At 47.6% G+C, this 18,027-nt stretch overlaps 1 protein-coding gene across 1 annotated transcript in view; it reads left to right on the forward strand.

Moving 5' to 3' along the window:
* Positions 1 to 18,027, forward strand: part of SMU1 (SMU1 DNA replication regulator and spliceosomal factor) — a 67,409-nt gene that overhangs the window by 10,858 nt on the left and 38,524 nt on the right. The window contains exons 6-8 of the mRNA XM_075337789.1: positions 1,744 to 1,863; positions 5,721 to 5,837; positions 13,697 to 13,824. Of these exons, the coding sequence (XP_075193904.1) occupies positions 1,744 to 1,863; positions 5,721 to 5,837; positions 13,697 to 13,824 (365 nt within the window). The remainder of the gene's footprint in view (positions 1 to 1,743; positions 1,864 to 5,720; positions 5,838 to 13,696; positions 13,825 to 18,027) is intronic.

Below are 18,027 nucleotides of genomic sequence, written 5' to 3' on the forward strand. Positions count from 1 at the left end.
CTATCAGTGCTGTTCCAGCGGCGTCTCGCCCGGCTGGCTCAGATCCGCACCTTCATACAAGGTGCGTCTCACATCATTCCGCCTTATCGGCGGCCCTTGGATCCCTGGGACTTTAACTTGGTCCTCACGGTATTGCAGAAACCCCCCTTTGAGCCTCTTAGGGAGGTTTCTTTGTATCGTCTTTCTCAAAAGGTGGCCTTTCTAGTTGCCATAACTTCTCTCAGGAGAGTCTCTGATTTGGCTGCGCTCTCCTCGGAGTCACCTTTTTTGGTTTTTCACCAAGACAAGGTAGTTCTCCGTCCGACCCCGGACTTTCTTCCTAAGGTGGTCTCTCCCTTCCACCTTAACCAGGATATTTCCTTGCCTTCCTTCTGTCCGGCCCCTGTTCATCGCTTTGAGAAAGCGCTGCATACTCTAGATCTGGTGCGTGCTCTCCGGATTTATGTGTCTCGCACCGCTGCGCTTAGGCGGTGCACCTCTCTTATTGTGCTAACCACAGGGCGGCGCAAGGGTCTCTCTGCTTCTAAGCCGACCTTGGCCCGTTGGATTAGATCGACCATTTCTGGTGCCTACCAGAGTACTCAGGTGCCTCCCCCGCCGGGGATCAAAGCACACTCGACCAGAGCTGTCGGTGCCTCTTGGGCTTTTAGGCACCAGGCTACGGCTCAACAAGTCTGTCAGGCTGCCACTTGGACTAGCCTGCATACCTTTTCGAAGCACTACAAAGTGCATGCTTATGCTTCGGCAGATGCGAGCTTGGGCAGACGCATCCTTCAGGCGGCTGTCACCCACTTGTGAAGTTAGGCTCCGCCTACTTCTTAGTTTTTTCTGTTTATTCCCACCCAGGGACAGCTTTGGAACATCCCATGGTCTGGGTCTCCCAAAGGAACGATAAAGAAAAAGAGAATTTTGTTACTTACCGTAAATTCTTTTTCTTATAGTTCCGTATTGGGAGACCCAGCTCCCTCCCTGTTGCCTGTTGGCAATTTTCTTGTTCCGTGTGTTATCACCGGCTGTTGTCGTGGACAGAGTCTCCGGTTGTTCCGGTTCTTACTCGGTTCTACTTGTGGGTGGCTATTCTCCTTCAGCTTTTGCACTAAACTGGCTAGGACTGGCTACCAGGGGGTGTATAAGCTGAGGGAGGAGCTACACTTTTAAGTGTAGTACTTTGTGTGTCCTCCGGAGGCAGAAGCTAAACACCCATGGTCTGGGTCTCCCAATACGGAACTATAAGAAAAAGAATTTACGGTAAGTAACAAAATTCTCTTTTTTATTGAGGAAAATGATCTAATATCACACATCTGTGAATGGAAACCATATGTGAACCTTTGTTTTCAGTATCTTATGTAACTCCTTTATGCTGCAGTGATGGAATCTCAACCTTTCTGGTAATTGTTGATTAGTCCTATACATCGGCTTAGAGGAAATTTAGCCCATTCCTGTCTATAAATCATCTTCAACTCAGTTCTCTGAATATTTTTTAGAATACACGCTCTCCCCACTTAAACAATGTAAAAAAATGATCCCTGTTCCAATACGCATTCTTATTGTCAGCTATGTGGCTGGAAGAGTCTATTGTTCCACCTAGAAGTAATAAATGTACTGCAGCTTTCTTCAATGAAAACTATCTATTGTACATTGTTACATGTATAATTAAGTGGCTTATCATTTGTGTAAGGTTTTGGTTTTTTGTTTTTGTTTTTTTTTTAATTGAAATGTATAGTTTACTCTTTGCTTTTACAGTTTGGTCAGAAATCGCATGTTGAATGTGCACGCTTTTCACCTGATGGCCAGTATTTGGTGACCGGCTCAGTGGATGGATTTATTGAGGTGTGGAACTTCACAACAGGAAAAATAAGAAAGGCAAGTACTTTGTATATAAAAGAAATGTGTGCTTTATTAACATATGGAAATAAATGTGGGGCTGTGGTCACATCTCGTGATTGAAATATTGTAAATGAGGGGTGCTCACACTGCTGCCTGCACTGCATCTAGTTGTTACCACTGTAGAGATGAACAGACACAGATGACCGCACAGGCAGTGTCTATCACAGTGTGTCTTCTGCATTCCACTCCAGACATCTACCAAACACAGATTGATTCATCAGTCCACCTAGGCTGGCCCTTGCAGAATTACAGTATAGTGAATGGTTTTCTTCCATATTTGTTAAAGGGGTTGTCTCATTAAGAAGGTACATTTTAACAAATAGATCTTGTAATACAAATGAAAAAATGTATTAGTATTTAAAAATAATGTTCCTGTTCTGAGATTTTGTATATGTGTCCCTGTTATGTACTGTGTAATGGCAGTGTCTGACTGTACAGGGACACGGTCTGACCATACCACATCTCCTGGTCCGGGAAAGAAGCAAAAAAGTATGCAAACATTATAGCACAGGATCACAGCTCCTTCTTTCTGTGATGTAAAACCTTTTCCTGACAGTTTTAATAACAAGATCAAGTATTTTTGTCGCATCTCCAGTCCCTCAAGCTCATATTAAATAAAATCGGTGGCATAGGATTTTTCAAGTGCTATTGACCTCTTAATGTCACTGACTTGATTTATGATGAGCTCACAATGCTGGAGATGTGGCAGAAACGCGCACTTATGCAATATGAGACTGGCTGGAGTGTTTTACCTCACAGGCAGCAGAAGCTGTGATCCCATGCTGTCCTGTCTGTATACTCTTTCTCCCTCCCCTGCCCAGAAGGTATGGTATCATCAGACCACGTCCCTGTACGGTCAGACGCAGCCATTACACTGTACATAGCATATTTATAAGATTCTCTCACATTCTTTTTTTTTTTTTTTTTTTTTTTTAACACCCACCCAATTGTGTAATTTATTATTATCCCAAGATCTATTTCCTTAAAATGTAAATTGATTGTGGGGAAAACGTCTCTGAAGCAGACTCTTATAATGCAGTTCTGGACCGAGCAATGTGAAAAGCTGAAAATTGGAGGACATGGGCCATGTTGCTGCCTATGTATTTAACAAACCAACAACAAAATATGCAACCGCATAGAATAATTAAATCTTTATTAAGTAGATAAAAAAAAAAAATATTACAAAAGAATGTCTCAAAACAATGGTAACTCTTACTGTGTCATATAAAATGACCGGACATGACAGATTTTACATCTCATCTGGAGGCGGATCTGGATGTTGACTTGTTCCGGAGGTGAAATTACATGGACTATGCTTATTGGATCACGGCACTATAAAGAGGGATCTGAACTGGGTTTCTACCACTCCTGGAAGAAGCACTACAAATTATTACCGGCAATGACAAAACAATATTTCGAAAATGTTTGAAATGTTTGTACTGGGCTGCAGATTCATCGCTGAAGTAGTGGATATGACGAATCCCATAGATGAGTCTTGAGATACTCCACAATTACTGTTAAGAAAGTGTGGACTGCAACTGTGTCATGTCGTGAGCAATCACTGATTAGTTATTATTAGTCAATAACTTTTCATAAATAAAAAGGTTTATAGGTTTTTGATTATAATAGACATTGCTAGCAACAATACAACTCTGTCAGGGTACTTTCACACATCCGGCTTGAGCTCTGCGGCTCAATCCGGCTGTGCAAGCTATGCAACGGATGCGGTGAAAACACCGCATCCTTTGCATAAGTTTTTCCCTTGCGGCCCGTCCGGTTTTTGCCGCTTGCGGCATGCTACTGAGCATGCGCAGTGGCAAAAACCGCATGCTGCGGCCGGATGCGGTATTTGCCGCATCGCGCCGCATTCGGCTGCCATAGGCATGCATTGAGAGATGCGCCGCATCGGCCGAATGCGGCGCGATGCGTTTTTTTTTTGCCGCACGAAAAAACGTGCCAGGCAACGTTCTATCCGGCCGCCGTATCGGCTAAATCTGCCGCATGCGGCAAAAACCGGATGGAACGCAAGGCCATGCGGCACAATGCGGCACTAATTAAAGTATATGCAGGAAAATCGCAACCGGCAGCAAAAAAAACCGGTTGCGATTTTCCTGCAAAGTGCCGGATTGTGCCGCAGAAGAAAAACCGGATGTGTGAAAGTAGCCTAACACGTGATAAGAATCTGAAAATCAAACACAAAATCAATGCATTACGCGCATAAATAACACCATGTTCAGTGGCATTTTTCTTAAACTGAGACTCCAAAAAAAAAAAGAAAAAAAAAATGTGCTCTTTCTAATGATATCAGAATTAATATATTTTAGGGGTACTCTTTTTGAGAAATTTGACCTAAAAATAGGTAAAATTCGTTTTTTTAAGTTTATCATATGTGGGTGTGAATATTTCCACAAATACATATGCTTTGACCGTGATATTGCAGCAATGCAAAGTCATGTAGATGTTTGGTGTACAGGGCAAAGCACCAGTTACTATTGGTTTTTGGTCTTGAGTTATATATGGGCAAAGTTAGGCATAAATTTTATGCGAGGCGTTTTACAAGCTACTTTGACACAAAATTGCAGCCGATATATTGTTTTGTCATAGCCGGTAATAATTTTATCGTGTTTAGCAGCAAAAGTTGAGTTAGTATGCCAAATTTCAGCATCATAGCCAGTCTAGAACTCTAATGGCTATGTGCCAAAGTTTGCAAAATCCTCTTAGCTGAAGCCGCAGGCTTGGTGGAACCTCCAGTGAAAGGTCAACAGTGCCCAATGTATTTGAGATCTGGCCCTAAAAATTTACAGAACCTCTTTTCAAACAAACATGTACATCCTTATAAATTTTCAACAAAATCGGAGAAGGTCGAGTGGGGACGATTTTTAAAACTGGTCCACTTGATGTGGAATGACCCCTGTATCGGGTCCTCTGAAGCAACAGGGTCCTACTACACTATACAGCAGCTTCTGTGTGGATGATAACAGAGACTGTACATGCAGGTTCTTTATAAACCTGCGACTACACTTGTGTGACCTTTAACACAGGTGCCTATTTATATGCGGGGTTTTGTTGAATATCAGTACAGACTTAGGCTATCAGCTGCAGTTTACCACCACTGCACGGTGGACCCTGACCTTTGATAACTGTTTACCCTCACCCTTTACCATATCAGTAGGTCCATCCGTAACAGAGGGATCGGTTTTTTTTTGTCTTTTTTTTTTTAGACATTATTAGTTTTGTTTTTGTTTTTTTTTAAATACAAAAGATCTACTTAATTATCCTGATTTAATTATTCTATGCAGTTGCATACTTTGTTTTGGTTTGGGAAAGTGGTTCTTTTCCCAATTTTTGTTTGTGCAATTGGTGGTGTACCTATGTATTTATTGTAAAATTTCTATTTCCACCCAGAAGATCACGCAGTCATTTCTATGATCCCTTAAAGGGAATATGTCATCAGGTTTTTGCTCCCCCATCTCAGAGCAGCATAATGTAGAGACAGAGACCCTGATTCCACCGGTGTCACTTACTGAGCTGTTTGCTGTCATTTTGATAGTCAATGTTTTCTCTGCTGCAGATCTAGTTATACTACCTGCAGCAGGCCAAGTATTTTTCTAATAATCTCTTGCTGATTAAACAGTGTTTTTATCAAAACTACACTAAGCAGCCCAGTAAGTGACACACCGCTGGAATCAGGATCTCTGCCCCTACATTATACTGCTCTCAGATTAGGTGTCAGAAACCTGGTGACAGATTCCCATTCATTCTCAGGGATAAAGTTCTACATTGTAGCAAACCAAATATGTAACACTTAGTTTTCTGTTTTACTGTCTCTTTAGGACTTAAAATATCAAGCACAAGATAACTTCATGATGATGGATGATGCAGTGCTATGCATGTGCTTTAGTAGAGATACTGAAATGTTAGCGACAGGAGCACAAGATGGTAAAATTAAGGTACGATCATTTTACATAATCAGGTGACCTATTTTCTTTTTCTTTTACAGTATGCAAGGCAAATATAATATGTAGCAATAGGAAGGAAAACTAACTAAAGTTTCCATGTGCTGGCTCTTACCTTTTTTATTTTCTGGATGTTTGTATCGCTGAACCACACTTGGATGGTTGAATAACAGTATGAGTGCTGTTTCTATAACATGCTTTTATATTTCAGTGTATGGGGATCTACATTGCTGTGCAAAAGTTTTAGGCAGGCGTGAAAAAAAAATGCTTCTTTTACAAAACTAGAACTGTTAGTAGTGTTGTGTTTTTTTTTATGTTACCAAAATGCCAAGTGAATGAACAAGAGAAATCTAAATCAATATTTCGTGTGACCATCATTTACCTTCAATACAGTATGAGTTCTAGACACAGTTGTACACAGGTTTTAAAGGACCTCTACTAGGAGATTCTTCCAGACATCTTGGCAAACCGATTACAGATCTTGTGTGGATGTAGCCTTGCACAAAACATTCTCTTGGTAAAATGGTACACAGACTTGATGAGTGCAGGGCTATGTGAGTCATATCATGACTTCCAGGACTCTTCTACTTTACAATGCAGTTACTGTATTTTTTGCTTTATAAGACTCACCTGATTATAAGACGCACCCCCAAATTTGGTGAAGAAATAGAGAATTTTTTAATAAATGGAGTACGTCTTATAATGCCAGTGTCCGTCTAACAAATCATATAGGGTATATGTCCCTCATACCCCCCCCCATCCTAAAATTGGCCCGCTTAATCTGGATATGGTCACCTTATATAGAATATAGCCCCCTTGTGCTGGCACACATCCCCCAGTGATGCCACATGTCCCCTATGACTGGCACACGGCCCCCTGTGTTAGATATCGCCTCCATGCTGCTGCTTTTAGTAAAATAAACTCTTTCCTTACCTTCTCCAGCACTGTCTTCCCTCGTGTCTCCCTCCATGGGGGTTGAGCTCCTCCTGTCTCCTGCACTTCCTACTTCCTGGTTCTCGGTGCGGTCATTGGATCGGCAGAGCAGAGAAATATCTCTGTGTGCATGATCGCAGCGGCAGCAGGGAGACACGCAGGAGGAGGAGGTAAGTAAAGAGGTTGTTTTTTTTTTTTTATTATTATTTTACTATGGGCAGCAGCATGGGGGCCATAGCTAACACAGGGGTGCATGTGCGATCAAAGGGAGCACAGGCAGATATAATATGCGCCGCTCCCGCAGCCCGTCACCGCGGTGAGGTTTCAGCACCACGGTGATGGACAGCGGCTGTGCATATTATATGAGCGGGAGCAGGAGATCTCCCGCTGTAGCCTTCCCCAGCTCACCAGCCTCCCTCAGCCTCCAGCATGGCTCCAGAGCGGCCCCCACCTCCCCTGGACCCTGCCGTATATAATCCGTATATTCGGATTATAAGACGCACCCCTTACTTTCCCCCAAAATTTGGGGGAACAAAAGTGCGTCTTATAAAGCGAAGAATACGGTAGTTCTTTATGACATTGGCTTATTTCTCTTTGACATTGGAAAAAGTTCAGTGGTGTTGTCAGCTCAGGATTGACAGTAATAAGTGGGACCCAGCAACAGCCGTCTAGTAATCAGAAAAGTGTCTGACCAAAGGTGGTCTGCATGGAAGAATTGCAGCTAAAAGTAATACCTTCAACATGGAAACAAGGCTAAGACTGCACTATGCATGAAAGCATTGTAATTGAGTTTGCAGAAAACTGGCAGCAGGTGCTGTGGACTGATGGGTCAAAATGTGAAATATTTGGCATAACAGCAGTTTGTTTGCAAAAAGCGTTAGAGACAAATACAATAATGTCTGCAGGCAACAGTGAAGCTTGGTGGAGATTCCCTGCTAGTTTGGAGATGCATTTTAGCAAATAGAGTTGGGGATTTGTTCATGGGCAATGGTGTGCGCAGTGCTTAGAAATACCGGCAGATACTTATCCATCATACAATACCATTGCGGAGGCATCAGATTGGCGCTGAACGTTATTCCGCAGCAGGAAAATGATCCCAAACATTAAGAACTACCTTCTTTTAAAGAAGGAGTCCCGGAAGTGATATGGGTTTTACCAAGCGCTGATCTCAGCATTAGGGCACGCTTACAGTAGCATATAAATCGTACGAGTGCAATGTGAGAAAATCTCGCATTGCACTCAGCCCCATGTTAGACAATGCTGCAGCTCAGCTATTATATTATACTAGAAGGTGGCCCGATTCTACGCATCGGGTATTCTAGAATTTACGTATTGTGTAGTTCATGTATGATTTTTGATATATATATATATATTATATTATATTATATAATATAATGTTGTTGTGTGTAGTTACCAAGTGTTTGTGTAGGGCGCTGTACATGTTCTGGGTGTGACGGGGGGGTGAGAGCGGTGTTGTATGTGCGTTGCGTTGTTTGTGAAGCGCTGTGTGTCTGTAGCGTTGTGTGTGTTGCGCGGTTTGTGTGTGTGTGGTGTGTTTTGGGGGAGGTATGTTTTGTGCAATGTGTGGTGTGCGGTATGTGCGTATATTTGTGTGTGTCGCGGTGTTTGTGTGTTGGGTGTTGTGTGTGTGCAGCGTTGTCTGTGTGTGTGGGTGTCTGTGTAGGGCAGTTGTTTGTGGTTCCCAGTGTGTGTGTGTGTGTGTGTGTGTGGTGTGTTATGCAGTGTGCGCGCGCGCGTGTGTGTGTGTTGGGGGGAGGTGTGCACTTCCCATCGTGCTCCATCCCCCATGCAGCGCACCCCCCATCGTGCTCCATCTCCCATGCTGCGCACTCCCAAACGTGCTCCATCCGCCATGCTGTGCACTCCCAAACGTGCTCCATCCACCATGCTGCGCACTCCCAAACGTGCTCCATCCGCCATGCTGCGCACTCCCAAACGTGGTCCGTCCGCCATACTCCGCACTCCCCATCGTGCTCCATCCGCCATGCTGCGCACTCCCAAACGTGCTCCATCCGCCATGCTGCACACTCCCAAACGTGGTGCATCCGCCATGCTGCGCACTCCCAAACGTGCTCCATCCGCCATGCTGCGCACTCCCAAACGTGCTCCATCCGCCATGCTGCGCACTCCCAAACGTGCTCCATCCGCCATGCTGCGCACTCCCAAACGTGCTCCATCCGCCATGCTGCGCACTCCCAAACGTGCTCCATCCGCCATGCTGCGCACTCCCAAACGTGCTCCATCCGCCATGCTGCGCACTCCCAAACGTGCTCCATCCGCCATGCTGCGCACTCCCAAACGTGCTCCATCCGCCATGCTGCGCACTCCCAAACGTGCTCCATCCGCCATGCTGCGCACTCCCAAACGTGCTCCATCCGCCATGCTGCGCACTCCCAAACGTGCTCCATCCGCCATGCTGCGCACTCCCCATTGTGCTGCATCCCCCATGCTGCACCAGCATCAGCCTCTCTGCCCGCAGCATCAGCCTCTCTGCCCGCAGCATCAGCCTCTCTGCCCGCAGCATCAGCCTCTCTGCCCGCAGCATCAGCCTCTCTGCCCGCAGCATCAGCCTCTCTGCCCGCAGCATCAGCCTCTCTGCCCGCAGCATCAGCCTCTCTGCCCGCAGCATCAGCCTCTCTGCCCGCAGCATCAGCCTCTCTGCCCGCAGCATCAGCCTCTCTGCCCGCAGCATCAGCCTCTCTGCCCGCAGCATCAGCCTCTCTGCCCGCAGCATCAGCCTCTCTGCCCGCAGCATCAGCCTCTCTGCCCGCAGCATCAGCCTCTCTGCCCGCAGCATCAGCCTCTCTGCCCGCAGCATCAGCCTCTCTCCTCCCAGCATCAGCCTTTTCTGTCCCCAGCATCAGCCTTTTCTGTCCCTAGCATCAGCCTCTCTCCTCCCAGCATCAGCCTCTCTCCTCCCAGCCTACCCCAGCCTCAGCCTCCCCCAGCATCAGCCTCTCTCCTCCCAGCATCAGCCTCTCTCCTCCCAGCATCAGCCTCACTCCTCCCAGCATCAGCCTCACTCCTCCCAGCATCAGCCTCACTCCTCCCAGCATCAGCCTCTCTCCTCCCAGCATCAGCCTCTCTCCTCCCAGCATCAGCCTCTCTCCTCCCAGCATCAGCCTCTCTCCTCCCAGCATCAGCCTCTCTCCTCCCAGCATCAGCCTCTCTCCTCCCAGCATCAGCCTCTCTCCTCCCAGCATCAGCCTCTCTCCTCCCAGCATCAGCCTCTCTCCTCCCAGCATCAGCCTCTCTCCTCCCAGCATCAGCCTCTCTCCTCCCAGCATCAGCCTCTCTCCTCCCAGCATCAGCCTCTCTCCTCCCAGCATCAGCCTCTCTCCTCCCAGCATCAGCCTCTCTCCTCCCAGCATCAGCCTCTCTCCTCCCAGCATCAGCCTCTCTCCTCCCAGCATCAGCCTCTCTCCTCCCAGCCTGCATCAGCCTCTCTCCTCCCAGCATCAGCCTCTCTCCTCCCAGCCTGCATCAGCCTCAGCCTCCCCCAGCATCAGCCTCTCTCCTCCCAGTATCAGCCTTTTCGGTCCCCAGCATCAGCCTCTCTCCTCCCAGCCTGCATCAGCCTCAGCCTCCCCCAGCATCAGCCTCTCTCCTCCCAGTATCAGCCTTTTCGGTCCCCAGCATCAGCCTCTCTCCTCCCAGCCTACCCCAGCTTCAGCCTCCCCCAGCATCAGCCTCTCTTCTCTCAGCCTCCCCCCTCCCAGCCTTCCCCAGGATCAGCCTCTCTCCTCCCAGCCTACCCCAGCCTCAGCCTCCCCCAGCATCAGCCTCTCTCCTCCCAGCATCAGCCTTTTCTGTCCCCAGCATCAGCCTCTCTCCTCCCAGCCTCCCCCAGCCTCCCCCAGCCTCAGCCTCCCCCAGCCTCAGCCTCCCCCAGCCTCAGCCTCCCCCAGCCTCAGCCTCCCCCAGCCTCAGCCTCCCCCAGCCTCCGCCTCCCCCAGCCTCAGCCTCCCCCAGCATCAGCCTCTCTCCTCCCAGCATCAGCCTTTCTCTTCCCAGCATCAGCCTCTCTCCTCCCAGCCTACCCCAGCCTCAGCCTCCCCCAGCATCAGCCTCTCTCCTCCCAGCATCAGCCTCTCTACTCCCAGCATCAGCCTCTCTCCTCCCAGCATCAGCCTCTCTCCTCCCAGCCTACCCCAGCCTCAGCCTCCCCCAGCATCAGCCTCTCTCCTCCCAGTATCAGCCTTTTCGGTCCCCAGCATCAGCCTCTCTCCTCCCAGCCTACCCCAGCCTCAGCCTCCCCCAGCATCAGCCTCTCTCCTCCCAGCATCAGCCTCTCTCCTCCCAGCATCAGCCTCTCTCCTCCCAGCATCAGCCTCTCTCCTCCCAGCCTACCCCAGCCTCAGCCTCCCCCAGCATCAGCCTCTCTCCTCCCAGTATCAGCCTTTTCGGTCCCCAGCATCAGCCTCTCTCCTCCCAGCCTACCCCAGCCTCAGCCTCCCCCAGCATCAGCCTCTCTTCTCTCAGCCTCCCCCCTCCCAGCCTCCCCATCCCAGCCTTCCCCAGGATCAGCCTCTCTCCTCCCAGCCTCCCCCAGCACGCCGTGCTCCTCTGCCGACACTCACAGATCCGATCGCATACACTCACACACACACCCGATCGCATACACTCACACACACACACCCGATCGCATACACACACACACACACACACACACACACCCGATCGCATACACTCACACACATTGACGATATTACACATACGCGCTCACACTCTTAACATCCGGAGATACCACATGCTTCTGGCCATGTGATCCTCCGGCAGGTCCTGGAAGCTCACAGCACAGTATCGCCGCCGAGAAGCAAGCGATATCCCAGGATGTTGTGAGTGTGTGGATGTGATGTGATGTGTGTGTGAGGTGTGTGTGAGAGTGAGTGTGATCTGATGTGTGTGTATGTGTGTGTGTGTGTGCTGTTATGTGTGTGCGTGTGTGTATGTTCCGCCGCTGCAGGACCTTGATGCGCTGGTAACTGCTACCATGGTTACCAGCGTATCTCGTCCCCCGCTCGCACGGGAGCCCACACCAGCATACGCCGGCCAGCCCCAGCAATGCGAGGGTATGTGTCGGCTGGTTTGGCGGCGTACGCTGATGTGGGCTCCCGGGGGTACAGTACTCACCTGGGAGTCGTGGCTCCGTGACCGTGTCGGTTCGGGGAATGCATGGGGGGGGCGGGGCCAGAGCTAGCGTGCATTGCGTGAGGGGGGCGGGGCGGGGCCGAGTTGCCAATGCCTGCAGGGTGCCGGGACGAGAGGCCAATCTGTGGGGGGGGCGGAGCCTGGGCGAGCGGCCGGCCAATCCGTGTGGGGGCGCAGCCTGGGCGAGCGGCCAATCCATGCGGGGGGGCGGGGCCATGGCGAGCCCAGCGGCCAATCAGCTTTGTGTCACCGTAAGGACACAATTTTGGAGCAAGACAGACAGACACAGACAGAATAAGGCAATTATATATATATATATATATATATATATATATATATATATAGATTATATATAATATATATATATATATATATAATATAAATATTTTTTTCCCTCCTTTTCTGCCCTAAACAGACTAAGGAAAAAAAAATCGCAGCATGCTGTGATTTTCTACAAGATCCGTGTCACTCGCACCCATTCAAGTGAATGGGTGAGAGAGAAACATCGGACTGCATTTGGATGTTATCCCAGTGCAGTGCGATATACGCGCAGGCTGACTATGGAGGAGATGGGCGGATTAACCCCTCCTTCTCCTCCGCAGCGCCTGCCCTCAGCTTCGCAGCGGTGACCCGATTGCAAGATCCGGTCACAGTCGCATGACACTCGGCTCACGCTCGCAGCAGAGCCTGAGCCGGGGGTCATTAGCATATCACATCCGTTGCTCTTGCATCGGATGCCATACCATAATGTGACTCCAGCCTTATAGTCTTTCTGGTATTGTAGAGACATGATAATTTTCACAAGCCTTCATCGACAGAAGATCTGTGATTAGTTCTCCAAGATGTTTGGAAGAACCTCCCTGTCAATTTTCCTTTAAAACCTGTTTGCAAGTGTACAGAGAAGAATTAATTTTTAATGCTGTTTTGAAGACAAATATTGATGTAACTTTAAATTTCTCCATTCGTCATTCACTTTACTGATTGCTAAGAATTAAACTATGAAGTTCTATTTTTGAAAGCATTCTTACTTTGCAGCCATTTTTCCACGTGTGCTGTTAACTCTTGCACAGTACTGTGTGTCCCACATATATGCAGTAGAACTTTCTTTATAATGAACCTTATAACACAGACTCGACGCCGGCTCATGAAAATCATGTTTTGCCCACAGGGGCATGATAACATAAAAAGAGGGATGGCCTTATTAGCATAGGAACAGCTAAGTTTATAAATGCATTTTTATACATTGATTTTAGTAAGCGGCATTATAAACAGCTGGTTAGGCAGGGAATTTTGGTATACACATGTGAATGCTGCTATGTTGGAGGGCATAAAGGATCTGAATGGTTCCCTTTAAGAACAATAAACAAAGTATCACCTGTCCATTACAGTGTAGTTCAAATGTGAGTGGGATAAGGATACTGCAGCTACTTATATAAATCACTTAAACCTATATGTATGTATACAATAGGGATACTTGAGCACCAACTGGTCAGTACTATGTAATATGCTGGGTTACAGAACTGAACAATGAGTGTAAACGTGACAGTAGATTGCAGCATAACACATAGGTAAAATGCTATAATATGTGTCAAATTGCCTGTAGTAGGGACACGGTGCTTATCTTCCAACCTCCACCTGCGTTTTGCATACTATTGGAGGTCTGGAGGAAAGTGCGTGTAATATAGAAGACTAGGAGCTGAACATTTTTTGGGTCATATGATAGATATGGTTTTATTTTGCCTTCTCAGGTGTGGAAAATTCAGAGCGGCCAGTGTTTGAGGAGGTTTGAACGTGCTCACAGTAAAGGTGTCACGTGCCTTAGTTTCTCAAAAGACAGCAGTCAGATCCTCAGTGCTTCATTTGACCAGACTATCAGGTGAGCGACTGTTTTCCAGCTTTCAACCCCCTAACAACACTATTCTAATGCGGGCGTCACATGGGACGATCTATCGGGCGATATGTTGTTGGGGTCACAGTTTTTGTGACGCACATCCGGCATTGTTTGCGACGTCGTCCCGTGTGACACCTACGAGTGACTCCGAACAAGCGCAAATCGGTTACAAATCGTATATCGCTTACACGTCGTTTATTTTTAAAAAATTGTTTATTCGTCTTTGCGCTGGTTGTTCATCGTACCCAGGGTAGCACACGTCGCTCCGTGTGACACCCCGGGAACGATGATCACCGCTTACCTGCGTCCTGCCGGCAATGCTGAAGGAAGGAGGTGGGCGGGATGTTTACGTCCCGTGCATCTCCGCCCCTCCGCTTCTATTGGCCGGCCACTGTGTGACGTCGCTGTGACGCCGAACTTGCCTCCCCCTTCAGGAAGTGGATGTTCGCCGCCCACAGCGGCGTCGCTCAGCAGGTAAGTACGTGTGACGGCAGTTTAACGACTTTGTGCGCCACGGGCAACTAATTGCCCGTGACGCACAAACGACGGGGGTGGGTACGATCGCACGATAGATCGTACCATGTGACGCCCGCTTAAAATTCACAAAGTAAAACCACAATGCCACTACTTATTCACAAATGCAGCGTTCATACTATGAATGCAGTAGTAAAATATATGCATACTAGCTGTAGTACCCGGGCGTTGCCCGGGATAGTAACTATTTCTCTGTCTCTCTCCCAGTCTGTATCTGTCTGCCTCTTTCCCTGACTGCTTCTGTCTGTCTCTCCCAGTCTGTCTCTTGGTCTGTCAGTCTTTGTCGGTCTGTCTTTCTCTGTCTTTCTCTGTCTGCTTCTGTTTGTCTCTCTCTCTGTCTCTCTCTATCACTCTGTGTGTCTGTCTCTCTGTGTGTGTCTGTCTCTCTGTGTGTGTCTGTCTCTCTGTGTGTGTCTGTCTCTCTGTGTGTGTCTGTCTCTCTGTGTGTGTCTGTCTCTCTGTGTGTGTCTGTCTCTCTGTGTGTGTCTGTCTCTCTGTGTGTGTCTGTCCCCCTATCTATCTTTGTTTGTCTCTGTCTCTTTCCCTGTGTGCCTTTTTTCTCTGTCTGTGCCTGTCTGTCTCTGTTTCTCTCCGTCTCCCCATTGACATCATATTACTCACATAAGCTTCTTATACTATGAATGTCCTTTGTTCCTATAGCAACTAATCACAACTGCTATTAATAGCCTGTAGGTCGCAGCTCCATTCACTTTAATAGAGGATTTTTGGAGAGTAACTGTAAAGCGCAGGGTTAAATCTTCCTGTCAAAACATAGTATATGACGTTCAAATTGGGGCATCTGTGCAAAATTTTGTGATTGTAATTGCGACGGTGCGGATTCCTTTAGCGGGCGCGCACACTCTCTCTCACACACACACACATACTCAGCTTTATATATTAGACTAGCCGTAGTACCCGGTGTTGCCTGGGATAGTAACTTTTTCTCTGTCTCTCTGTCTCTGTGTCTGTCTGTCTTGGTCTGTCTTTTTGTGTCTGTCTTTGTGTATTTATTGTATTTATATATTAGCTTTACACACGTGACAAATTGTGTATTAGATAAAAAAAATTACATGGATGTTCAGATAAGTAATATTATATGAACGGTAATGCGAATTCATTGAGTAACGATGCAGTATCTAATTAAGAAAGTTCATAAAAATATAACCTGGGAACCTGAAGACCCACCTCTTCCGACAAGCCTACAACCTGCTGTAACCCTCAGTCTGATATAGCACCGCACAACCAGCTCTACCCTCACCCAGGGCCGGCTCCAGGTTTTTGTGGGCCCTGGGCGAAAGAGTCTCAGTGGGCCCCATCCACACATAGACATGCACAGATACATACACATACAGGCACACGTACACATACTTATTTAAAGAGAAATTCACAAAAACACATAGACATAAATCTAGACACAGTCATATACACTGCCATACATAGATACATATCATACATACACACACACATTATTTTTATATATTTATCCTGTATATATATTTCTAATATTGGGAAGCCGGCAACAGCCTCATTCACCTCCCGGCTTGTCTAACAGACATGGCCGCACATAGGGCACACTAACACTGCTGTATATACATCACAAGAGAGGTCTGGGGTGGGGGGGGACATACAGCACCTGGGTGGAGGGGACATACAACTCTGGGGGTATAGTAGTATGCAGCCCCCATATTGTGTTATGAAGCCCCCATTGTCCTCCATATAGTATTATGTAGCCCCCATATGCACTATGCAGCCCCCATATAGCACAATGCAGACCCAGATAGCATTAGGCACCTTCATGTAGTATACAGCACACATATAGCACAATGCAGACCCAGATAGCATTAGGCACCTTCATGTAGTATACAGCACACATATAGCACAATGCAGACCCAGATAGCAATAGGCACCCTCATGTAGTACACAGCCCCTAAATACCACAGTGCAGAGCCAGATAGCATTAGGCACCCTCATGTAGTACACAGCACCTATATAACACAGTGCAGAGCCAGACAGCACAGTGCAGAGCCAGATAGCATTAGGCACCCTCATGTAGTACACAGCACCTATATAACACAGTGCAAAGCCAGACAGCACAGTGCAGAGCCAGATAGCATTAGGCACCCTCATGTAGTACACAGCACCTATATAACACAGTGCAAAGCCAGATAGCATTAGGTATCCTCATGTAGTACACAGACCTGTATAGTACAGTGCAGACCCAGACAGCACAGTGGAGAGCCAGATAGCATTAGGCACCCTCATGTAGCATACAACTTGTATATAGCATAGCCTGTATATAGCACAGTGCAGAGCCAGATAGCATTAGGCACCCTCATGTAGCATACAACTTGTATATAGCATAGCCTGTATATAGCACAGTGCAGAGCCAGATAGCAGTAGGCACCCTCATGTAGAATACAGTGATTAATACTCAGTGGCGTAACTAGAGTTTGATGGGCCCTGGTGCAAAATTTGGATCGGGGCCCCCCTCCACGTACACCGACACTTAGGGTGCGGGATAATGACACTGACACTCGCGGTACAGGATAATGATGCTGACACTTGGCTCTTACCCTCAGCACCCAGGTTTCCCGTGATCTGAAATCCCTCTATCAGTACCCAGCTTTCCCATGTTCTGATATCCATCTTTCCCTCAGCACCCAGCTTTCCCATAACAGAGTAAAGCTGGGTGCTGAGAGATGTATAGCAGAGCATGGGAAAGCTGGGTGCTGAGGGAAAGAGCCTTTTTTCCCTCAGCACAAAACATTCCCATCCCATACTTGTATCTTTGTCCTCCTTGTATATAGATCTCCAAATACTATAATGGCCCCCACATAGCCTTCCGTATAATATAAAGGGTCCCACATAACCCGTCATATATTATAATGCACCCCCATAGTTCTCCATGTATTGTAATTCACCCCATAGTACTCCATATATTATACTGCACCACAGTCCTCCATGTTTTATAACGCACACCCATGTGTGACCATGTGTAAGGTAGCCTCCATATTCCTCCATTTATTATAATGTAGCCCCCATAGTGCTATATGTATTATAATGTAGCGCCATAAATCATCATATTGTATTATGCAGCCCATACTCCTCCATGTATAATGCACCCCTAGTCCATGTATAAGGTGTCCTTCATGTTTATTATGCAGTCCCATAGACCTCCATGTATCATGGAGCCAGGCCCCTCCAGGCCTCCATGTGTCATGCAGCCAGCAAAATAAAAAACAAGTACCTCTCTTCTCCTTCCAACCCTGCGACTGCGGTAGTTACGCCCCTGCCCCCATATGTCACACACCCTGCACCCCCATATCACACACACTACACCCCCATATCTCACACACCCTGCTTCCCACACAGCCTGCACCCCCATATCACACACACTACACCCCCATATCACACACACTACACCCCCATATCTCACACCCTGCTTCCCATACAGCCTGCACCCCCCATATCCCACACACACACACTGCTCCCCATACAGCCTGCACCCCCCATATCCCACACACACACACACTGCTTCCCATACAGCCTGCACCCCCCATATCTCACACACACACTGCTCCCCATACAGCCTGCACCCCCCATATCCCACACACACTGCTCCCCATACAGCCTGCACCCCCCATATCCCACACA

Source organism: Anomaloglossus baeobatrachus, chromosome 1 (assembly GCF_048569485.1).
Source record: "Anomaloglossus baeobatrachus isolate aAnoBae1 chromosome 1, aAnoBae1.hap1, whole genome shotgun sequence".
NCBI lineage: Eukaryota > Metazoa > Chordata > Amphibia > Anura > Aromobatidae > Anomaloglossus > Anomaloglossus baeobatrachus.